The sequence below is a fragment of the Nicotiana tabacum genome, chromosome 5, assembly GCF_000715075.1.
Source record: "Nicotiana tabacum cultivar K326 chromosome 5, ASM71507v2, whole genome shotgun sequence".
NCBI lineage: Eukaryota > Viridiplantae > Streptophyta > Magnoliopsida > Solanales > Solanaceae > Nicotiana > Nicotiana tabacum.
This window is the reverse complement of record NC_134084.1, coordinates 84,918,411-84,943,681: the sequence shown is the minus strand read 5'-3', so window position 1 is coordinate 84,943,681 and position 25,271 is coordinate 84,918,411. Positions and strand designations below refer to the sequence as shown.

Here is a 25,271-nt window from a genome sequence, read left to right as displayed (position 1 = left end):
TTTCTACTGGATCCGAGAATATCTCGGACACTCAAAAGGCTTATCTATCATTCTTAATTGTCAGAAAAAATATTCATTAATTTCATCCTTTCTCTTCTACGTTACTTCTGTTTAGGTTCTTAAATATTGATTATTGTGTACCATCATAGTTTTTTGGAATAGGTCCTATTTATCACACTACGATTACAAGACAAGGCACATCAACAAGAACAAATAACACAAAAGCTTATCTGCATATTAGTGTAGTCACCACTAGTCCATTCTTGTTTTACAACTATGAATCAATCAATCATCTCGCGCACCAAGTATCAGATTGAATGACCCTACGTTAGTATAGACAAATATTTCCGTATGCATATAAATATACTATATGTTATATAAATGCAAATAAGGGATACAGCTAATTTTCTCCCTCTCTAGCAGAGATCAACCTGAATTTTATCCTTGTTCTTGATTAGCGGAAGTAGAAACTCAGAGTCTTTTAACTCTTGGCAACTCTCTTTTCTGCTGCCTGCTGCTATCAACTATTATGTCCGATATATACACAGCTAACCGCAACTAAATTCTTGCCTCTGCTTTCATAGCTCCATTTTCAGCTGATTTGGGTGTAAAGATGCTGCAAAAGTCAGAAATATCACAATTATCTATGAATCTCGTTTGACTCATGCTGCATTCCATATTGGTTTTTCTTTACAGAATTCTATCTGTTCCAGTCTCAGTTGGTGCCAAGAGGAAATGAACATAGAGTAATCAGCAACACACAGGCCATTGAGTTGGGATTTACCTGAATTTGCTGAGGAATCATAAGTCAAAAGTGAGTTCTCTGGAGTAATAAAGCTAGAGTTGTCTTCTACTCTTCCCCAGACAGGCTGATGGAATCCTTCAAGATGCCACAGATGTTGATACTGGTTTCTGTTCCCGCTGGTTTGTCCGTCGGCCCAGATAGGCGGCACAATCATGTCTGGTAAGTTGCTCTCCACATGGGAACCACTCCGCTAATTTTCCAAAAGTAAATCAAGACTCTTAAGGGAATGATCACAAGTTTTGAACAAACCGAGATTATTTTATAAAATGCTTTACACATTATAAGTAATTAATCAATCATCCTAAAGCTAGTCATAAAGCATGAAGATGCCGGCTCGAAATCTTTTGGATAATCCAATCTTTGACTGTTTTAATTGATGCATACAACAACAACAATAACAACAACACAGTATAATCCCACTTAGTGAGGTCTGGGGAGGGTAGTGTGTACGCATACCTTACCCCTACCGTGGGGTAGAGAGGCTGTTTCCAAATAGATCCCCGGCATCCTTCCCTCCAAGAACTTCCCACCTTGCTCTTGGGGAAACTCGAACTCACAACCTCTTGGTTGGAATCCTCTTGGAAGTTGATGCATACAAGTAGGCATAATTAATTAAATAAATACATTGCAGTAAAACATGATAAGGTACAGAACATTTTCATTTAAAGCATTGTGGAAGTCATGATGTGAGAAGTTGCAACTTGCAGAAAAAGTATCACATGGAAAATTCTCCTCTTCTCAGGTATATGAATAGAGGACCAACTTTGAGACTGACAAAGGTAACTCCAGAGGCTAGCAACATTGTAGTACGGTGACTGGCAACTTTTCAACTGACAACGTGTCATAAGAAGAGTTAAACGGGTAAATGTGCATAGAAAGGCAGATAATGATGGTCCAATATTAACCCTGCTCTGCTATTTTTGGCTGGTCAAAAGAGCCTATAGAAAAAGAGGGGATCAAGAAAAATTTCAGTAACTTCCGAACAATTTAAATGTGAAGTGCCTTCGTAGTTGGTCTTATAAGTTGACATTGAAGGTAAAAAAATCAGATGCCAGCATAGAAGAACTAACGAAGTACCAGTTAGGCACTTTACTTGCTGAATTGAGTGAATAATGAAGTGAAGTTATAAACAAGCAAGACAAAACTTAACAAGCAAGACAAAACTTACTTCTGGTGCAAAGAGATTGTCAAGGTTGAAATCAACACTTGGGTTTACCGCAGCAAGTCTCATTGATAAGAACTACAACCAAACAGAACTCCATCAAATGACTGAGGCAACCAATTAAAGTATCAATATGACCAAGCAATAACAGAAAAATTACTTTCTTGAAGGTCATGAAAGTTCATTTCGTATGTGGAATGCCCACTGGTTTACTTCTATCTTTGCCTACCAAGGGTGGCTCTAGGGTAAGGCAAGTGAAGCTCTTGCTTTAGGCCCCCAAAATATTTAAGGCCCCAAAAATATAAAGTACTACTATATCATTATATAATATATGTAATTTATATTTATACAATTATTAATAAAATATTTTAAATTCTAATATTTATTTAAATTTGGTAGATGTAGGATTGAACGAGTTAATAGGATAACACTTTTCTCTCACTAAATTAAATAATATAGTTATCTTCTAATCAATTCTATTTTTCTTTCTTTTTTCATATTTTTTACTATTTTACTTTCTAATTTAAAATCTAATTCTCTAAATTAGCTATTCCATTTTGTCACATTTGATAGATCCTCATATCAGTAATCAAGTTCTTTTGTGTCTCTGTTTTTTAAGGATTAGTTACCTCCTATAGCAAAGGTTTATACCTTATTTATTTTAAATAAATATCATTTTAAAAAATTATATTCCATAGCTACATTTTGATTTCTTATAGCCAAATATTTATTTATAGTCACCTCCTACCTTTAAGTCATAAAATAAGCATTGTATTATTTTTCTCTCTCCCATCAAATTCTAATAACCACTAAACACCGGGGAAGATGAAAGGGAAGGGGAATATGTTGTGTCTAAAGTATTTTATCAGCAGCAGCAGCAGCAGATCAAGCAAGGTGAAAAAATTGAACAAGAATTGACCGAGGAGTTTGAATGTCTGGTTGCTAAAGTAGATCCACGTACCCCCAAGTATGTGACCCCTGACCCCCCTCGTGGCGAGATGCTATTTTCAACTATGATTTCTATGTTTATATCGTGCGACGCCTCTGATTTCTAGTTGTGTGCTAGGGTTTTCCATTCTTTTCATTTGTTCTAATGAGTTACAGGGATATTCGGTGAAGAGAAAGAGAGAGAAAGGCGAAAGAGTTGAGGGTTTTTGCTCGACGGCGGATTCGTCGGAAATTAGAGTTTGTTCTTGAACAAAGACGACGGAGTTTGGGGCTGAGCAACTTGATTTTCTGTTAATATATTTCAATATATTTTCAACGTGTCACGCTGTATTTCATTGTATTCATTGCCTTTTTTTTCATTGTAATTCAATGTATCTCGTTGTATTTCATGTATTCACTATCTTTTTTTCATTGTATTTCAATGTATCCCGCTATATTATATGTATTTCATTGTATTCACTGTCTCGCTATATGCCATGAATATATTCATATATTTTTTTTAATTAATATGATTTATGTATTCAGATGTATTATATAATTTTTCTGAAGATTGCTATGTTTTGGGGGTATTTTTCGGTTGAGAATCTTTTTTATAACTGGAAATACAAAATTTGTGTGTTATAATTGAGTATGTTGAGTTATATTAGGAGTCTATTATGTTAATTGATTCACTTTCCGTTTAAAAACAGTGTAATCCCATGTTTCACGCCATGAATACAGTCGAATACACTCGAATACAACAACTCATTAGCTGAACTTCCCTGATTCACGCCTATTTTTGCTACTGTATTCATGAATACAGTAGCTTAAATACATCTAATACATCTTATAACAACAAAAAACGTACCTACAATTCGTAATATAGCAAATGATATCTATAAATAGCTAATTACCACTAAAAGATAGTGCTTTATGAAAATTTCTCATTTTTTAACTAAGAAATCCCAGAGACAATTATCGTAAGGTTCAAAACACGATCGATAGTAGGCTCAATCCTTTTACCATTTTCATTTAATGCTATATTTTTTTTATAGGGAGTTCAATAGCATATGACTTGCGCCTAACCCACATATTATACGTTATTCTCTTACCACTCTTTTTGTCTCAATATTATATGGATATTATGAAAGAAATTTCAGGGTCTTTTAATATATTTTAGTTTTAAGCCACCAGTTCCGTTGAGCCGCCCTCATTAATGATCAACAATTATTTATAGACCAATGCCCATGAATGTGTTATTCAACAGCTTCATTCACATTTGGTAACTAAATAACACATTCACTGATTGTTGTCTTATCTTAATTGAGATTGTATGAAATTTGATTGAGTATGCATGGGGATGAACATGTGGCTCGATTAGGAGACTAGTAATGCTTTAATTTAGGTCCCCAAAATTTTTTAATAATGAATTTTATGATTTTATTTCAAGTTAGACAATATTAAAGTTTGCAAAAGAAAAATACAATAAACCTTGGACAAAAGAAAGAAAGACGGACTATGTACTCTTTAACACTAAAAATATTTTAGAACTTTGAATTAAATTACTTAGATCTTCATATTAGTAGATATATTTTTTACAACAAAATCAAAGGTAACATATTGAAAATACATGTCTTACATCCAATTTATTTAAGTTACCTCTTACTAATATAAATGATAATACTACTATGTGAAGTTAAAAGTTTCATCATTTAAGCATGTTATGCTATAAATAATAAGTATGAAAAAATGGCAACACTATTTTTTTTTGCACAAGTGTGTGTATATGTACTAATAAAAAAGTATAAGGTCTCTTATTAAATTTCGCTTTAGGCCATAAACTTTATGGAGCCGCCATTGTTGCCTACATTTCCAAAATTTGTCAAAAAGAAAAGGTTGTGAGATGGAGGCACGGTTGGGATGCAGATGCACTCATCTGTATAGGGAACATGCAAGTTTCCCTCACCGCAATATCACGTTTGAATATTAAGCATGGCCACAACTTTTTATGAGCCTATAGATGTTTAAGTTCACCCTGACAAAATTCAGACTATGATTGTGTTTCCTTAATAGGGCAATATTGTTCCCTTCTTTAAAAAGAATACACGAGGAACAACTAATGAACTCCTCAGGTATTGAGTTCATCCGTTCTCCTTTCCTTATGATTGTACGCTAACGGGGGAGCTAATGAGAAATCAGCAGCTGCTGCATATTCTCCACACCCTACCTCCGGTAGCCGAAGACCTACATTACACGGACTCTCCAAAATGCAACCGCACCCGTGTCGGATCCTCCAAAATGCACTACTTTTAGAGGATCTGACACGCACCCCGCAACAATTTTGAAAAGTCCGAGCAACATAGCCGAAGAATAATAAAAATTTTCTTCTATTTATAAGTTATGCAAAGCATTGCAGGAATTATGTCAAGGCATGTACCTGCATAGGGGGAACTAAGTTTCAGAAAAAATAATGACTATTTCTTATAAAGAGAAAAATGGCCATTATTTCTTCCAAAACTTAGTTCCCCAATCCAGGTACAGAAATAATGACTATTTTGAGGGATACATCCTACTACTACAGAGGAGTGAGAAGTCTGAATGCATCATATTTGCATTTACACCTAAAATGCCGCAATCAATATAGTCGGATGCAAAGGTTTCCGAGGTCTGACCTCTACTTGACGCTGTAGGGATTGTACATGGTTGATGATCTCATCCAACACCATTGCAGTACCCGAGATCTGTAAACATAGTCCAGACTTTACAACATGGTAATATTTTTGGGCAAGTTTGAAATTGAGAATTAACTACTTAAAAGCATCTGAAGCAAGCACAAATATTTGTTAATTAGCTATTAAATTAATCACTGTACATCTCTGCTTAGCCTCACAAAAGCAAGGGTATGTTAAGCCACAGCAAGCCAACGAGTTAAAGTAGAATAGTAACATTCTATAGTCTTGATTACACATTGCATTGACAGTCAAAAATGATAAAAGCTCCTTCAGATCAATAGTTATTTTCATTTCTTAAAGCAATTAGAAGTGATTGTTCAAAATCAAACTGATTTCTAATTCAAACGATTGTTCCCAATATTACAAATACAAGTAAAAAGTCTAAGATGGAACTAACTATTCCAAAGTAACCTACAGTTGCAAGGGATCAGCATCTCATACATTATTTAGTTCCCGTTTGACCATAAATTTTGGCTTCATTTTTCAAATTCTTTTTTTGAAAACATCGTTTCTTTATGAAATACTTTCTGAGCCGAGGGTCTATCGGAAACAACATCTTTGCCTTATTGGGGGAGGGGAGGGGGAGGGAAGGTAAGGTCTACGTATACTCTACCCCCAAACCCTACTTGTGGGACTACACTAGGTTTGTTGTTGTTGTTGTTTGCTTATGAAATATGATCATGTTTGGGAGGAAAACAACAAGAACAACAACAATAACCCAGTGAAATCCCACTAATGGGGCCTGAGGAGGGTAGTGTGTACGCAGACCTTACCCTACTCCGAAGGAGTAGAGAGACTATTTTCGAAAGACCCTCGGCTCAAAAAGACAAAAAGACAAAAGAAGACAATATTAATACCACCACATAAATAATATGAAAGAAAATACTTACTTACATATATATATATAAGAACAACATGAAATCAAGAAGAATGATACAAAGCAAAAGCAAAATAGTATCCCTACCAAACTAGTCTCTCAAAGTTATGGCATAAGACAAGACTCAACTACCTCCTAACCTACAACACTAATACTCGACCTCCACATGTTCCTATCAAGTGTCATGTCCTCGAAAATCTGAAGCATCGTCATATCCTGCCTAATCACCTCCCCTCAATACTTCTTAAGCGCCCTCTACCTCTTCTCGAGCCCTCCACCACCAGCCGTTCGCATCTCCTTACCGGAGCATCTGGGCTTCTCCTCTGAACGTGCCCGGACCACTTGAGCCTTGCTTCCCGCATCTTGTCATCAATGGGAGCCACGCACACCTTCTCCCGAATATCATCATTCCTAATCTTATCCATCCTACTATGCCCGCACATCCACCTCAACATCCTCATTTCTGCTACCTTCATCTTCTGGATATGTGATTTCTTAACGGGCCAACACTCAGCCCTATACATCAAGGCCGGCCTAACCACCGCTTTATAGAACTTACCTTTAAGTATCAGTGACACTCTTGTCACACAATACTCCAGATGTTTGGGAGGAAAATTTTCAAAAATTTTCAAGTTCCCAAAAACTTGTTTAGGGCAAATTTTGGGTGAAATTTTTTGTTCCACTCACAAAACTTCAACTTTTTTAAAATAAAATGCATGTCCAAACACAACTTCAACTTTTAAAAATTATTTTTCAGCACAACTTTAAAAACTCTTTTTCCAAGTTTCAATCAAATCTATGTCCAAACGCTAGCTTAGAGTATCACATTGGTCAAGTCACAAATGGTTGGATTAGTAGTCTCTTTATATTAACAATTCCCAACTCATAACTTTTGAGTTTAAGTTAGACATGAGGTCCATTTTTAACATATATTCCTATTTCCTTTTTGCTTTTTGATGGGTCTAGTATCTTTAGCATGCGTTTGGACATAAAAGTATGATTTTTGAATAGAGCATTATTTGAAGTTAAGTTGAAAAATGATATTTGGAATTTGAAATTATGTTTGTACATACATTTCACTTGAAAATATGTTGCAGTTTTGTGAGTGGGGAAAAAAATTCTTCTGAAAATTTTGAAAATGTGTTTTTTTTTTAAATTATTATTTTCGAAAAATTTCCAAAAACTTACAAAATTTCATCAACAAATTTTCAAGTTATCAATTTTCTTTAAGGGAAAAATACAGGTAAAGAAAAAGAGGTCCAAGACTAGTAAATGACAAGATTGACCTCAAAAAGTAGAAATACCGGCAAAAAGCTGAAAGGACAGTAGAATTGTTCGCCACTTTTCTTGGTGCCAAACCCACCACCTTTTTTCGTTAAGAAAAAGGTGAAAATGACTGATTTTAGGCTTTAAAAAAAAAAAACTAATGGATGAAAGCAATCACAATTATCACATTGAAGATATTTTATCAGAAACGTGATTACTTAACAATCAGTACAACTTATATTATTGCTAATGAAGAGTATTACAACGTAATAAAAGTGACAGCTAACCTTATTACATCCTGGGACCAGCTCTTGAAGTAGCTTCATCCTAGCATTAATCTTCTCTCTCCTTGCCTACATATAATTAAGAAAATTACAATCTTAATTAGATATAATCACCAAATTTAGCAAAACACTAATTGCGCTTAATATTTGAGTCTTACTCTTTCTGCTAAGCTATGGCTGTCTGTCGCTTGGCCTCTACGAGCTCGGACGTGAACGTATGGAAGCTTCTCCGCATCATCTTCTGAGGTATTATTCGTTGATTTTTTGCCCTTTTTGCTACTGGTTTCTTTTACCTGAATTTCACAGAAATTACTGAACAAACTGGAAATTCATATACTACTTTGGTCCAAAATTCATTTCACATTTCTTAGAAATTAAATAGTAGAAAAAACGTAAAGTATAATAAGTTGCAATTTTGTTCCTACCAAATTAGTGAAAATTAGTGTTTCATGGGCATGGATTTGAAACTTGTAATATAAAAAAAAGCCATAAATATTTGTGTGGCTGTAAATTATCTCAGTAAGAGTAAAATTAAAAGTTTTAAAATTAACTTATTACTCCTTCTGATACCAAAATCTAAGTGAGTTTATTTGACTGGATACAGAATAAGAATAAAGTGTCATATAAAATAGGATAGAGGCTACGGTGGTGTGGAAATTACCTTTTTCTCACGTTCCTTTCTCTTAGTTGTTTTTTGATTAACCGTCGGATTGGAAACGGTAATTGGCGATGAATTCTGGTTAAATTCGGAATCTAGAGGTTCTTGTTTGACTAAAAGTGATTTTGAACCTGAATTGGAAAGAGTTGAATTAGACTCCGGCGAAATTCCGGCGGCGGCGGCGAAGACGGAGAACTTAAAAGCTCTGTCAATCAAAGCTGCATCCGAAGGAAAAATGGGCGGCGGAGGAGGAGGAGGATAACGATAGTGAGGTATGTGAGGTTCACCGGTTTTGTCGGTTTCCAATGAATGTACTAAAAGCTCCACCGCTTGATTCGCCGGCAGTTCAAGTAACGCCGTGAAAGAACTTGCAGTTCCCATTTCTCCCATTTTGGCTCCGCAACTGTCGGATCTAAGTTCAAGCTTCTGTATACTTGTTACTTCTTCTTTTTTCAGTTGGAATTATAGAGTTTGTTTAAGCTTCAATGGTGGTCAATTTTCTTCTCTGCTACACTGTACTGTTGTCTCTCTTTATCTTTGACTATAACAAAAAAGGCTTTACCCTTTTTCTCTGATATACAGCAGCCGCTGCCTTAAAGCAATGCCCAGCTTTGGTTCTCTCTCTCTCTTGTGCACTTGTCAAAATTTTATAAACATAAAGTATTTATAATTTTTTTCTTTATGTTTAAGACTCTGGTTTTGATTCAGTAACCTAGGAGCTCTATTAATTTTTGTTTTATTATTAGAGCACAAATTTGGAATTTTTGATTAAGGATAAATATATTATTTATTATTCTACCACATATTTTAGTGATAGATCTATATAAAACCTAATTCTAGAAAATTGAGGTCGAGAGTTAGGGTAGAAGATTCAGAGTTAGTAGTGCATTTTTCTTTTTTCTTTCCCTTATTCGTACTATTAGTGTTTACTGATTGATTGCTATCTTTTACTTGTGTTCTTAATATCTTGTTGTTATTACTGCATGTTCCCACAACTTCTTTTTATATTTTTTTTAGTCGAGGGTTTATCGAAAATAAATTCTCTGTCCTCTCATGGTAAGGATATATTTGCGTGCATACGATTCTCCTTATACCGTATTTATAGGAATTTCCTCAGTTTGTTGTTGTTGTAATTTTAGGAGACGTTAGAGTTATAAATGTGAAAATGACTTACTAAAAATTGGTTCCGAACTTACGTGAAAAAGTTGAGTATTTAACAAAAAATCTAAAGATGTAATAGATGGAGTATTCCAATAAGTTATAACTCTCTCTGAAAGAGTTACTTATATAACTGATATCAGGGGCGTGCGCAGGAATTTTTGTAAGCAGTATTGAAATTTATAGAAGAACATGAATATAACTTTGATTATCATACTTTTACGACAAGAAATAGCCTAAGGGGTCGTTTGGTAAGGTGTATAAGAATAATGCGGTATAAGGTGTATTAGTAATGTATGGATTAGTAATGCATGTGTTAGTAATGCATGTGTTAGTAATGCAAATATTAGTTATGCAGATATTATTTCTTATCTACTGTTTGGTGTGGTGTATTAAAATATTATGCATTGCATAATTTTTTTTTAAAAAATAGTTGTTTACAAAAATGTCCTCCATATTCTCTAGCTTTAAGGGACTTTAAGGACAATTGTGTCTTTAACCATACTAATGCATGCATTAATAGCCCTGGTATTACTAATGTCATGGTTTTCTATGCATTACTTATACATAGGATAATACCAAGTATGATGTATAACTAATACAAGTATTAATTATACACAAGTTGAAAAAATATATCAAACAAGGTATTAGTAATGCATAGAGCTAATGCTTGCATTATGTTTTCTAATACCTCCTACCAAACGACCCCTAAAGGTTTTGAGTTCTATTCTACTTTATCACAATTTTTAACCACAAAGGCTCTTTCTAATATTTGAGAAAGAAAAATGCGCTACTTGAAGTTTGAACATTTGACCTCTTAGAGCAAAACCAAACACATAACCAACACACCTAAACAAAGTTTATGTCAAGTAGTGTCATTTTTTTCTATTTATCCGTTTTCGTACAGTATTAATGCATATATTTAATAAAAAAATTCGATGAAGCAATATGGTGGCACTGCTTCGGTAAGCATGCATCCGCCCCCGACTGATATGAAACAATCATATAACACAACGACATATTATCTTGACATACCTTGACTTGTGAGTTTTGACTAATGCCTTTTTGAAAACTAATTTAGTTTAGTTTGGTATAATTGTGCCTTTTTGTCTATAGGAATATTCTCAAATACTGAAATAAGTATTAGTTATACTAGTTTGGTTATACAAGTTTTGAGTTTCAAGTGAAATATTATTTGAACTTAATCCAATTGTTAAAATGATAGTCGAATTTCAAGTAAAGTATTCAGACTTTCAACTTTTACAATTTTTCTAAAGTGAAAGCACTTTAATTTCATAGGAGTATCATTATTTTCGACTTTACTTAAATATTGTTCAAACGCCTTTCCGAAATCAGGCATAACGATACTGAATCGGGTGGGCTTTAGTGTGGGGACCGGATGCTTACCCAACCCGACACTGTTTTAATCACAGTGGATGATCCGTCACTTTCGATACATTTATTTGATTTTATATTCTCTTTTCATTTCCATATGAATTTCCATGTTTCCTTATTTTTTAGCGTTCTTCTTATTCATTTCTACTAGTACTAGTATCATTCCTATTACATTTACTTAGCAGTTTCTAAATCTTGATTTTATTCCTGATATATGTGGATTCCAAGTTCAGTCTTATAACCAAATATTATCCAAATCCAAACTATTTCAATATTTTATTAAATTAATAATATAAGTAGATTAAGCTGAAATTAATCATTTGGACAATACATAGTTGGATGAAGTTGAAAAAATATTTGGGCGTGAAATTCACTTGTTGCTATTAAATTATCAATAAGAATGGCAGGTAAAAATATAAACTTGAACCTTGTGATTCTGTAACTTCATCATAATATCCTTCTTTTGAGCTTACATTTTAATGATAGGATTTGATATGAAGTTTTTACCTGATTACGCAAACAGCAAATTACCTTCAAGTAATGCTGTATTTTGGCCCGGGGCCGGGCCTTAGTGGGCCTAACGGGCCGGGCCTTGCGGTCCCGGGCTTCGTGGTCATGGGCTCTGGCGGTCCCGGTCTTCGTGGGCTCAATGGGTGAAACCGGTCCGTGACGGGCCTAAGCCCACATGGTCCTGTGCTTAACGGGTCGGGCTCGTGGGCTTCGCGGGCCTAGCGGGCTTTTTTTTTAAGGCAATTTCTTATAGTATCATGGCTATATTAAAAATATATATGTAGTATATATGTATATCTAATTATTAAAGTGCTTGACGAAAAAGAAAATAACAAAACAATAGTAAAACACTAAATTGTCATGCATAATATATTTTCTTGTAGTATATTATATTGTATCTTATGTATATATATTCTCTTATATATTTTCTTGTAGTATATATATTGTATCTTATGTATATATATTCGCATAATATATTGTATCTTATGTATATATATTGTATCTTATGTATATATGTTCGCATAATATATTTTCTTGTAGTATATATATTGTATATTATGTATATATTTTCGCATAATATATTTTCTTGTAGTATATTATATTGTATCTTATGTATATATATTCTCTTATATATTTTCTTGTAGTATATATATTGTATATTATGTATATATATTCGCATAATATATTGTCTTGTAGTATATATATTGTATATTATGTATATATATTCGCATAATATATTTTCTTGTAGTATATTATATTGTATCTTATGTATATATATTCTCTTATATATTTTCTTGTAGTATATATATTGTATATTATGTATATATTGTAGCATAATATATTTTCTTGTAGTATATATATTGTATATTATGTATATATATTCGCATAATATATTGTCTTGTAGTATATATATTGTATATTATGTATATAATTTTCGCATAATATATTTTCTTGTAGTATATTATATTGTATCTTATGTATATATATTCTCTTATATATTTTCTTGTAGTATATATATTGTATATTATGTATATATTGTAGCTTATAAATAATTCTAAGTATAGACAAAGAAATATTGCGAAAAGAAGCTCATGGGTAGAAGCAATAAATTTTATTACCAAAAAATGACATATCTTTCTTAGTCATCCTTCCCCCAATGGAATGAGCACAACAAGGTACTAATACCACCATTAGAAGGAAAAAAACTAAGGAAGATGTGCCAAAATACAAGTTACATATTATTCTATGTATTATCTCTAACAAATCTCATAAATCCTTCAAGGTTCGGAGGAGGTTGCGTTGGTGGTGGTGGAAAAGAAGCTTGTTCATCACCACTTCCGGGCGAAGCCGAATCCTCCGCAAGTTCCGCTATCATTTCTTCATAAGCTTCATCTATCGCCGGTTGTGCTTCTGCAATTCCAAAGTTTCTTCTTTCCGAGCGGATCCAATCTCTAAACAATACTGATTTTTTCAAGCTATCCCTCATAGACGCTCTATGATCACCTATTTGCAGTCTTGCTTGACTGAAAGCGCTCTCTGATGCAACAGTTGAAGCTTGAATTGATAAAATATCCCGAGCCATCCTTGCAAGAACAGGAAAATGTTTTTCCCTTGCCTTCCACCATTCCAAAAGATCAAAAGAGCCGTCTGGATTCTCCTTTTCAAGTCCCTGAGACAAATAAACTTGAAGCTCATTTAGATGTGAAGTTTCATCGTAATTTTCACCTTGAGACCCCCTGAACTCCGTCCAAGATTTAAGAGCTTTTAAGCCCGCAACTCTTTTAGAGGATTGTGAGCTAGACGAAGTAGGGGTTGGAATAGTTGGCTTAGCATGCTCTAAGGCAAGTTGATAAGCATTATAAACTGTTTGAGCGTTAATCTTAATTGAAGCTTTTGCATCTGCAAGTGTCGCAATTTCCTCATTTGAAAGATCTAAAGCCTTATAAATATTTGAATACCAAAAATGAGGACCTCCCAATTTCATTGTAGGATTTAGCATTGCAGCAAGACCATAAATAGGAGGGATAGGAAAAAAATATTTTTTAAACTTTTGTTTCATTTCATTTATAGCAAGTTCATAAATATCCCCACCCTCACTAAATTCAACAAACAAATCAGATAGTGCTGCAATATAAACTAAACAGTTTGAAATAGTAGGATAATATTGCCCAGAAAATGCATTTGTAGCAATTTGAAAATGTTCTAAAAAATCTAAAAGAATTTTAACATTAGTCCAATCTTGAGTGGTAAGCATTTCATCATCATCCTCACCACCTACCCGAGAATTAAACGTTGCATTAATTGGGTTTCTATATTCATATGCTACTACTAAACTTTCGTACATACAATTCCATCTAGTCGGGCAAGATTTAGGAACCTTTTTTTCTCTAAGGCCATATTCATCACATTTTTTAAAATACTCTCTAAGTCTACTTCTACGGTTTGAATAAAAAAACCAATTAAGAGCCATTCTAACCTTTTCAATTTCTATGTTTAATATTCGCATACCATCACCGACAATTAAATGATAAATATGACAAATACATCTAACATGAAAAATATTAGTAAATGCAGGATTTAGTGTTGTTGTAAGCATGCCTATAGCACTGGTGTTACTAGAAGCATTATCCATTGAAATTGCCATTATTTTATCGCTAAAGCAAAAATATCTACAAATATCTGCAACAGTGTTAGCTATAAACTTACCTGTGTGACGCGAATTAATTATTCTATATGCAATTATGCATTTTTGCATTATCCATTCCTCATCTATCCAATGACTTGTAACAGTTAGATAATCACAATCATTACCACTTCTACCAATATCAGTAGTAATAGAAATCCGATTAGGTATATGAGTAAATAAATACCGCAAATATTGTTCATATTCATGTTTGAATTTATAAATATCACTCTTAACTGTTGCGCGAGGCCAACCTTTATAAGTAAGAATTAAAAACTCTTCTAATATAATGAACCCAATTAGGATTAGATGCAAAAGTATAAGGTAAGCACATAACAGTAATCATCTTTGCTAATTCTTCACGATCTCTATTTGGATCGTAATATAAAATACCTCCGGTGACAGTGTTAATTCCTGGTTGAACTAGATTTGAACCTGTACTAGGGTTAACCGCAGAATCTACACTTGTCCCCTCTAGTTGCGCTTTCATTTGAAAAAATCTAGCCTTATCTCTAGGGTGTGTTTTTATGTGCCTAGTCAAACTACCCGTGCCGCTACGGTCTCCAGTATATTTATGCACCATTAATTTCCCACAAGTTTTACACTTAGCCTTATTTTGTTCTCTTACTTGAGTAAAAAAATTCCAAACTAATGATGTTTCTAGGCGTTTAGCAGGTTCTCTATTAAAAGTAGGAGTTTCTACAGGTGGGTCGACCGGTGCATCAGTTGGGTTATTAAGAGGAGTAGTAGGTGTATCATCTAAATCCGGTGCTTGGGTTTCATCATCATCCTCATTTTCCTCATTATTTTCTAAGATGGTTTCATTAGGATAAAGAGCATTCATAATTTCATCATCTAATCTATCACCTGGTGCAACATTATGATAAAATTCACTATCGGTAAATTGAAAATAAGGGTGATCACTATCAAGAATTACGGAAGGAGGAGGACGTCTAGGTTGGCGACTACTTTCAACTTGCTTATCTTTTCTAGGTTGGGGAGCCGGGGGAAGGGTAGTTGGTTGGCCACTACTTTCACCGGTTTTATCTTTTCCTTTACCAAACATTTTTTTCAAAGTAAATGCCATATTAATTATAATTATGCAAACTAAACCACACAAAAATATATTCTAAAAACGTAAGAGTTGAAACGAGTTTACCGGATTGCCGAACAACTTCTTGAAAATTGAAAATCGTTGAACACTTGAAAACTTCAATTCAACAACTTCACAATTTTTCACGAAATTTCAACAATAAATTAAGTAATTGTAGTAGAGAGATTGAGAGATATTGATGAATTGGTGAATAAAAATGAAAGAATGAGGGGGTATTTATAGTTGAGAAATGGGGAAAAGTGTAATTATATAAAGTTTGGGGGCCAAATGACCATTTTTTAAACTTAAAAACGGTCATATTTTCAGCCCAAACGGCTAGATTTTAAATATGGCCGTTGGAGAATTTTAATTTTTTTTTTTTAAAAAAAAAAATAGCCGTTGGGCCCGCCAAGACCGGCCCAGGCCCGCCTGACGGTCCCGGGCTCGTGGGCTCAAACTTGAAGACCGGCCCGTGACGGGCTCAGGAGGACCACCAGGACCGGCCCACCCAAGACCGGCCCACCAGGCCCACCAGGCCCGTTAGGACCGCGGGCCCGGTCCGGTCCGGTTCAGGCCCGGCCCACCGAGCAGCCCTACTTTCAAGTTGTTCTTTATTCGAACTGAGTTACTTGAGCCTTTATACTAATAAGTCTTGTGCAACTATTTCCATATTTAGAATTAACTTTTACTGCAAAATAGTCATTAAAGTTATTCCGGTACCTTCCTATAGCATAGGTAGAGGCGGACCCAGGATTTAAGCGCAACAGAGGCATAGCTATATACATAGATATGTCAGCTAGTAACGATAAAATTTGACGTGCTAACTCCTCGTAAACTCAATGATTTTGAATCAGTAACCGAAAGGATGTTCAAAAATATCATAAACTTAAGTCTAATAACAACAAGATTAAAGGTCAGTTAAGCTGTCCAAGTAGAGTCTCAGTCATGCCATTGAATTTACGGATATCGTATAAGGTGTTTTGGAGTTTTTTATTACTGTTATTTGGGGAAATTTTTATTGAATTACTTATTTTTATACAGGTCAATAAAATAGTAAAGCTTATAAACTTAATTATCACGATAAAGAAGGTGATTGGCTTCTTGCTAATGGAATATCTTATCCCTTTCCAATTTCCTTTAATCTTTTTATGCTTCTCTCTATTACCTTTTCAATATCTAGGAGAAGGATGTTTCTCAAAATTAGGAGATTCAGACTATTTGTGTTGAAGTTGACTACTATGTTGTTCATGAACTTAGAAAAGAAAAAGAGAAAAAAAAAACAAGATGAGCACTAAATACATAATTCTATTCTACCTTAAATTCATAGAGTGAAAAAATAAAATGAAAAAAATGCTGGTGTTTGGGCTCGAACCCAGGTGTGATACAGCAAGTGAGGGAACACATGCGGAATGCTAAACCAGCTGCACAGTCCTTCCTTTGAGTTTGGGGGCACATCAAAAATATTTAAGGGGTCCTTGTTGTATATACATATTATATATACACGATTTTTGCCGAAGCTAACGAATTCCGGTGACCTTTCTAATCCCCATGTAGGTCCGCCTCTGAGCATAGAAGTTAAACAACAATTGGACCAAAATAAAAAAATAAATAAATGCTTTTCAGTAAGAAAGTTTTTGGGAGTCTCTACGCGCAAGCTTAATAGAAGAGTGGGATTTTGTCAGAGCAGAAAGGTATAGGATTGTCCAGCCAATTTTTAAATGTAAGAAACTCACCAATTATGGGCCAACTTTAAATTTGGATTAGAGATTTTTACCTTTTTATGCTGACTTATAAATTTATTTATCCATTCTAGAAAAGTTATCATTCAATTACATTACATAAATATAATTGCATATTATAGTAAATGAGTATCTCTTAATTACAGTCATTTAATTTGGTAAGATGTCCAAAACTCATATTGATAACCCACTTCTCTCGCTGATCCCCCTCTCCTCACGTATTTTAGCGAACCCCTATCTGAGGAAATCAGCTAACCATGGAGCTCTGCCATGGACGTGGAGCTGAAGTTCTATGTTAGTTTTGGAGAAGAGAGGGAATCTGACGGAATGTTCTAGAAGAGGGGGAAATGGAAAATATAATCCATCAATTCTGTCATTACAAGTGTAACTGTACATGTATATATAGTAGAAGAAGAAGAAGAATAAGAAGAAGAAGAATTAAAACTAACTCTAAGACTAATGCTAACTCTAGTTATACTAACTCTACTCTAATGTAAGTTAGTTATAACTAACTAATGGAACTTAACCACTACTACCACTACTAATTTCAATACTCCCCCTCAAGCTGACGGGTAAGAACAGGTTTTCAACCCCCAGCTTGCTAAGCAAACAGAAGAGCTGGACCTTTCCTAGTCCTTTAGTGAGTATATCTGCCAACTGAGTTTCAGTGTTGATATGGTGAGTTTGAATAAGACCCTTCTACAATTTCTCCCTCACAAAATGACAATTAATGGCAATATGTTTTGTCTGCTAATAAAAATATGATTTGCAGCTATTTGAATGGTTGCTTTACTGTCACAATGCAAGGCAATGGGCAGTCGAATTTGGACTCCCAACTCTTTGAACAACCCTACTAACCATGAAACCTCTTCCACGGTTGAAGTCATGCTTCTGAACTCTGCTTCAGCTGAACTTCTGGAGATTGTGTTTTGCTTCTTAGATTTTCATGATATCAAAGAGTTTCTAAACTTGACTATATAGCGTGTAACCGACTTTCTGGATTGAGGGCAAAAAGCATAGTCTGAGTCACAAAAGGCTACCAAGTTACCAGACTGCTGTGAAGACAACAATAGGCCTAATCCTGGTGCATTTTTGACATACTTAATCAATCTCAGAGCTGCATCCATATGGGACCTTTTTGGTTTATGCATAAACTGACTTAGAACCTGAACAACATAAGTTATATCAGGCCTAGTGATAGTTGGATATAGTAGCCTTCCCACTAACCGTTGATAAGGTTCAGGGTCAAGCAACACATAGTCCTTGACTCTTGCACATGTGCCATCATCAGAGCATAAGACAGCCTCATCAAATTCTGTTGTTGTTAGCCTTTGATTTCACTCTAATGGGGTAGATACTGGCTTAGCTCCCCCTAGCCCAGAGTCAGCAATCAACTCAATGGCATATTTCCTCTGATTCATTAAAATCTCAGCCTTGTTGCGAGCAAACTTTATGCCAAAAAAGAATCTGAGTTTTCTCAAATCTTTCATTTTGAACTTCTTGTGCAGGTTGTCTCTAGCGGACTAAGGATCATTACTTGTGACTAGGAGGTCATCTACATAGACTAAAATGACCACCAAGGTTGAACCTCTTTGTTGTGTATATAAGGAGTAATCAAAATGACTTTGAACAAATCCCAAATCTCTAAGAGCTTCAATCAATTTTAAGTTCCATTATGTGGAGACTTGCTTCAAACCATAAAGTGACTTCTTTAGCTTGCATACTTTGGTCTTGGATTCCCCCTTGATGTTGTACCCTTGTGGGAGATGCATGTACACTTCCTCAAATAAGTCACCTTGCAGGTAAGCATTGTGCACATCCATTTGGTAAATGTGCCAATGCTTAGAAGCTGTTACTGCTATGACTGATCTAACAGTGATCGTCTTGGTCACTGGGAAAAATATTTCCTTGTAGTCCAGGTCCTCCTTTTGACTGAAACCTTTGGCTACCAACCTAACTTTAAATCTCTCTACTTCCCTATTAGTTTTGTATTTCACTTTATACACCCATTTGTACCCTATTGGAACCTAACCAACAGACAAATCAACAACATCCCAGGTGTTATTTTCTTCCAATGCTGTAACTTCTTGTTGCATAGCAATTATCCACCTTGCATCCTTTGAAGCCTCGTGATAATGTTTGGGTTCAACTATAGAAGAATGAGCTGATAGATATTTAGCATAGGAAGGTGACAAACTATCATAACTCAGATAGTTTGACATAGGATATACATAAGAGGTGGAGACAAAATCCTACAGCCACTTTGGTGGACCTATAGTTCTGGGTGGCTTTCTAACTGCGATGGGCAATGCATCATCCACAACTTGCAAATGTGAAGAATCTTGTTGTAACTGTGGAGCAGCATCAACTTCTTCTTCAATTGGTAATACAGAAGCATCAATGAAAGCTTCTGTTGCTTCAGAAACTGCATCAGACCCCTGCACAACATTAGTGTCATGAGTTGCTTCATGTTCAATTGCCTGATCTTGATACAATACTCCTGTAGTATCTGGTAAATCAGTTGGCTCAAATACTGGAAAGACTGGAACATATGACAGCTTCATTTTTTTGAAAGGAAATACACGTTCCTTAAAGACTACATCCCTGTTGACAATGAACTGCTTAGACTGCAAGTCATATAGTTTATAACCTTTCTTGGTTGGGGAGTACCCATAAACACAACAAGTAATGCTCTAACTGAGAATTTGTCTTGCCTCCTTACCTTTACAGCATAACACAAACATCCAAAGACTCTCATGTGATCTATAGAAGGTTCAGTGTTAAACAACTTTTCATATGGAGATTTCCCTTTTAAAATTGTGGAAGGCAACCTATTTATGATGTGCACTGTAGTAAGAACACAATCACCCCAAAATCTTAGAGGGACTGCAACCGAAAACCTTAAAACTCTTGCCACTTCTGGTATATATTTGTGCCTTCTCTCACACCATTTTATTGTGGACTATACACACATGTTGTTTGGTGAATAATTCCTTGTGATTCTAAAAATTGTTTTATATCTGAGTTGATAAATTCTGACCTATTGTCTGTTTTTATAGTTCTAAAAGAACAATTAAACTATGTGTGAATCATACAAGTTAGCCTTTTCATCAACCAATAAGTCTCATCTTGGGCATTCATCTAAAGCAACCAAGTGATCCTAGAGAAGTCATCAACAACTGTAAGAAAAAATCTTTTATTATCAAGTAGGAACCTATAAGTCTCCATACATCTACATGTAAAAGGTGAAAAGGAGCTTGTGCTCTACTAGTACTAACAGGAAATGACAACTTAGTTTGCCTAGCTAATGGACAAACATGGCAGTCTAAACATATAACCTGTGAACTATCTTTCTTGAAATGCTGCTTGAGCTTGTCAATTTTCTTAATGGCTTTCATAAGAAGATGTCCAAGCCTTTGGTGCCAAACTCCCAGATTTATTAAGAATTGCTTATTCTGCGTTGAAGTCTGCATAGCTATGGTATTTTACAGTTGGTGTAAATGACTGTATCTTATGAAAATAGCTCCTAAGAATGTATATCCCATTAGCTTCACTACCAATCCCAACACCTTACCAGTATAGAGGTCCTGAAATACACATAGGTCAGGAAGAATCCAACCATGCACTGCAATTCCTTAGTATGTTTTGAAACTGACAGTAGATTATACTTAAAATTTGGAACATGAAGTACATCACTAATTTTGTAATCCTTGAATATGTTAGCTAATTCACTACTGCCCAAGGGACTTGGATTATTCAGTAGTTCAATCTTTAAGGTCATATGATTGGAGGCTCCACTATCTATAATCCAAACATCCTGATTCAGAAAGGTCATTAAGGATGTGATATTACCTGACTCCAGATCTGTTGCATTAGCTATAACTTCTGTGGGCTTACTATTCAGCAGTTGCAGAATATTCTGGTATTATTCAGGTGTAAAGGTTGGTGCAGTGGGAGTGTGAATGAATGGTGCAGGTACAGTCTACTCAGTTGCCATATTAGCTATTGCCTGAGTGTTGTACTTATTCTTGAACTTGTAATCATTTGGATATCCCACTATTTTATAGCATGTTTCCTTAGTTTGCCCCTTCATCTTGCAAAAGTCACAGAAAAGGTTGTACTTCTTCCTCATTTTCTGTTGATTTCCAGCTCTATTTGCCATCAAGGCACTCATTTCAGCATTATCCATGTTAGTAGAGGCATTTGACATAGTCCTTTGGCTTTCACGTTCCATTAGCATATAATATGCCTTGTTTACTGATGGCACCGACACCATCATCAAAAGTTGACTACGAGCTTGTTCATAAGATTCATTGAGTCCCATCAGGAATTGTAGAAGCTTTTGACGCTCCATAAACTGGACAAATTCATGAGAATTTGTAGCATCACGACCGAGAATTGGTGCCAAACTATCAAAGTCTGCCCAAAGTACTCTCAATTTTTAGAAATAAGTTGAAATTGAGCTAGTGCCCTATCTAGCGGTGGCAATTTCTCTGTGTATCTAAAAAAAACCTAGAACAATGCATCTTATCAAAATGCTCTTTTAGATCATCCCATACCTCATTAGCATTTGAGGAATACACCATTCCACTCAACAATTCTGGTGAAACACAATTCATCAACCAATACAAAACAATCGCATTACAACGCTCCCAGAGATCAACGAGATTCGTACTGTAATTCTCCCTTTTGCATGTGCCATCAATCTATCTTATTTCAACCTAGGATTGCAATCCTCATTGCCCAGCTCCACATGGAGTAATTTTCTGGTCCTCTTAATTGCAACGAAATCAATATAGCTCCTGAATTGCCATTTGAATTCTGGGAAAAGTGGATGATTGTGACCTAACTTCTCTGGTTTGGTGTTATCGAGAGTCGCCATTGTTGATCCTCCAAATCAGTTTCGAGAGAACAGAATTCAGGATGATAAGACTACACTAATGGCCGTATGTCTCTGATACCATAAAGAAATCAGCTAACCATGGAGCTCTGCCATGGACGTGGAGCTGAAGTTCTATGTTAGATTTGGAGAAGAGAGGGAATCTGACGGAATGTTCTAGAAGAGGAGGAAATGAAAAATGTAATCTATCAATTCTATTATTACAAGTGTAACTGTACATGTATATATAAAAGAAGAAGAAGAATTAAAACTAACTCTAAGACTAATGCTAACTCTAGTTACACTAACTCTACTCCAATGTAAGTTAGTTATAACTAAACTTATGGAACTTAACCACCACTAGCACTACTAATATCAACACTATCCTCTGTTATCAGTTATCATATATTACATCTTGTTCAATTTTTGTTTCGATTGAGTCTTCCTTTATTAAAACCTAACAACAAAATCACCTAAAACTAGCCTTAGATCACCAGTAAAATCAGCCTAAAACTTCAATAAGCATAAGCTTAAGCAAGCGGCAGAAGAGGGATTGGGGGAATATGAGTGAGGTAGAAAAGGAAAAAGGGAAAGAGGAGAGGAGAGGAGAGATGAAGATTGGAGTAGGTTTTGGTTGGAACAAGAGCACACCACATGCAAATTACATACAAAATACATACAAAGACATATTGTATGCAACTAGTATACAAATTGTTTGGAAGTTATATAATATTGTCTGAAGCATGACTCACCAATTGTAGCTGACTACATGTTTGAAGATGTATCGAAGTTGTATTATAGTTATATGGAAAATATATTTTAAGTTATATGTTGTTGTAGTTATATTAAAATAATATGAAAAATATAAATAAGTTGTATAATGTATAATTAGTTATATTGAATTTATATTTAAGTTGTATGATATTATGGATATATCAACTTTGTAAGACCGTTGAAAATAAATTATATATTACACCGTACATTCTTCTTTTTTTGCTCGATTTGCTAGAAAAGGACGTTGTTGCCATAGTTTTTCGGAGAGTCACTACCGGTGGTTGGCCGGTATTTGGCTATTTTTCGGCGTAACAATGGAGGTGAAATTTGAAATATTTTTTTGTTGCATTGAGTAAAGAAGAAGAGAAGGAGGAATGATAGGGGGGTGGTTTACCTGATATTAGCCGGTGGCGAGAGGGATTAGGGGATAAGAGGGAGGCGGCATAGGAACAGTGAGAGAGGAGAGGAGAGCAAATTAAACGGGACAGGAAAAAGAAAAGGTATAACTGGAATCCTTAATTGTAAAAAAATACAGTTTATTTTATTAATTAGCAAACTTTAGTTAAACCGGATAAAATAATTTATAATATAATAAGAAAAAATTTCCTAGATTTAAGTTCACAGCCTAATTGGAGTTCATGTATGGGTCAAAATCTGACCATAATGGTCGTCCTCAAGAGGAATTATAAGGGGTCGGCCAAGCTGTAATCATGCCCACGAGGCGAGATAGCAAAGAGCATCTCGTCCATCCTCGGGGTCAAATCGTCGGAAAGTGTACGTCATAGAACAAGCATTGTATTCGAGCAGACGACGAAAGGTACAGTCGTAAGAAAGTGTGTTGGTCAAAAACCATTGGATAAAAGGTAAAGGAACTATATATATGGGAAGGGAGCCCAGAGAAAGGGGGGATTTTGATATGAGGAGAGCATCCACAATGGAGGAAACAAGAGGAATCTCTTGTTTATCAACAATTACCTCTCTTCCCTTACTTTGCTCCCATAATTAAGATGCATCTCTGCTCTCATGTTTGATGTGTGATTATCACATTAATAAATACTATACGTTCTGACTCTTCTTTTATTTCGCACTTTATATGCTCGGATCTGGAATTAATTATAATTGGCTAAGATTTACCTTCTTTATTATCAATAATTAGTTTGAAAAAAGAGTTTTATACTTTTTGCTCAAACAATTTGGCGCCATCTGTGGGGATTTCTTAGCCAAATTTCTTAGTTTCCTTCTGAACTAGAACCTGCGAAATGTAACCACCTACTCGAAAGAACGGTAAATAAATCGTACAGGCTAATCTAGGTCAGGTTGCTACACAAAAGTAGAAGTTATAACCAATATCTATGCAAAACCCACATCTCGCCAGTAGCGGTAGGTTAAGCATGATGTATGCACGTTCAAAATAGGATCATGATCATCTGGTGTGACCACATCCCCATTTGACACATTCACCTCGTATATTAACCCGCGTTCCCACCCTTTATGAGAAGGTGGAAGCTTGTTTTGCGATCCTTTGAAAGAATGGGCATATCCTGCCCTACTTTCACATTTCCCCACACATTGGATGGTCCGTGAATGAAGTATGACATGTCTCCTTTGTTGTGGGTACAAATTGAATGAGATCGGACCAGGACTCGATTTCAACACTGCAGCAAGTGAGGCGGGCCCAACCCACGCAAAGCTTAGACACTATTGAAAACGGAGCTGAACACGACCGCCAAATCTAAAACCACCATTTCATCAACCATTCGAATACCAGGCAGAGCGAGCAACGACAACGCTGCCCCCTTTTTGCCGACCCATTGGATCGAGGTATGAAAATTTTCATTTTGGTTTACCCTCTGTTGATGGATTAAACAGGAATGCAAGCGCCCGCACAGGCAAGCGAGCAAAGAAGAATTCCAACTAGAAACAATGGAAGGGAAACTACTACAAAATAATTGAAATGTCGCCCACTTCAAATACTTCAACTCCTAAAAAAGGACGCCCCTCAAGTCGTACTCTTTTTCCCTCACCCGGATTTCGTACCAATTCGATTCTCGGGGAAGATTTTAATGGGGCAACGAAGGGGATGTCTCGAAGTTCAAGTATGATTCACCACCCCACCCGTTGACTACTTCCCCAGACCGGGTGATGAAGGGACTAGATACATGGAAACTTCTCCAATATATGTATGAAACGAACATGTATAGCATTCTCCAATGAGTGAAACAACAACATTTTGTACTCCCATCAAGGTATTCTCCAATGCAAGCAAAATTAAGCAAACTGGGACTCACCCAAGAAATGCATCGTATTCTCCAATGCAAGCAAAATAAAG

General features: G+C 35.4%; 2 protein-coding genes across 3 annotated transcripts; both read right to left on the bottom strand.

Annotated features, from left to right (window-relative positions):
• Positions 1–214: 214 nt before the first annotated feature.
• On the bottom strand, positions 215–9,351 carry LOC107790583 (transcription factor bHLH48). Of its 2 annotated transcripts, XM_016612534.2 has the most exons (7): positions 8,715–9,351; positions 8,212–8,346; positions 8,057–8,122; positions 5,567–5,635; positions 1,974–2,045; positions 785–995; positions 215–616 (listed from the first exon to the last, which is right to left on the bottom strand). In XM_016612534.2, the coding sequence occupies exons 1-7, from the start codon at positions 9,099–9,101 to the stop codon at positions 579–581; spliced, it is 978 nt and encodes a 325-aa protein (XP_016468020.1). In that variant the 5' UTR covers positions 9,102–9,351; the 3' UTR covers positions 215–578. The 2 variants fall into 2 exon arrangements, with proteins under 2 accessions (XP_016468020.1, XP_016468021.1); XM_016612535.2 differs by lacking the exon at positions 5,567–5,635 and having other exon boundaries at positions 8,715–9,349.
• Positions 9,352–19,541: 10,190 nt separating this feature from the next.
• LOC142180841 (uncharacterized) lies at positions 19,542–22,171 on the bottom strand. The gene is made up of 9 exons (XM_075252935.1): positions 22,033–22,171; positions 21,809–21,889; positions 21,299–21,708; positions 21,142–21,208; positions 20,981–21,090; positions 20,779–20,876; positions 20,504–20,703; positions 20,012–20,136; positions 19,542–19,916 (listed from the first exon to the last, which is right to left on the bottom strand). Exons 1-9 carry the CDS (start codon positions 22,169–22,171, stop codon positions 19,542–19,544), a joined length of 1,605 nt encoding a protein of 534 aa, XP_075109036.1.
• Positions 22,172–25,271: the final 3,100 nt, after the last annotated feature.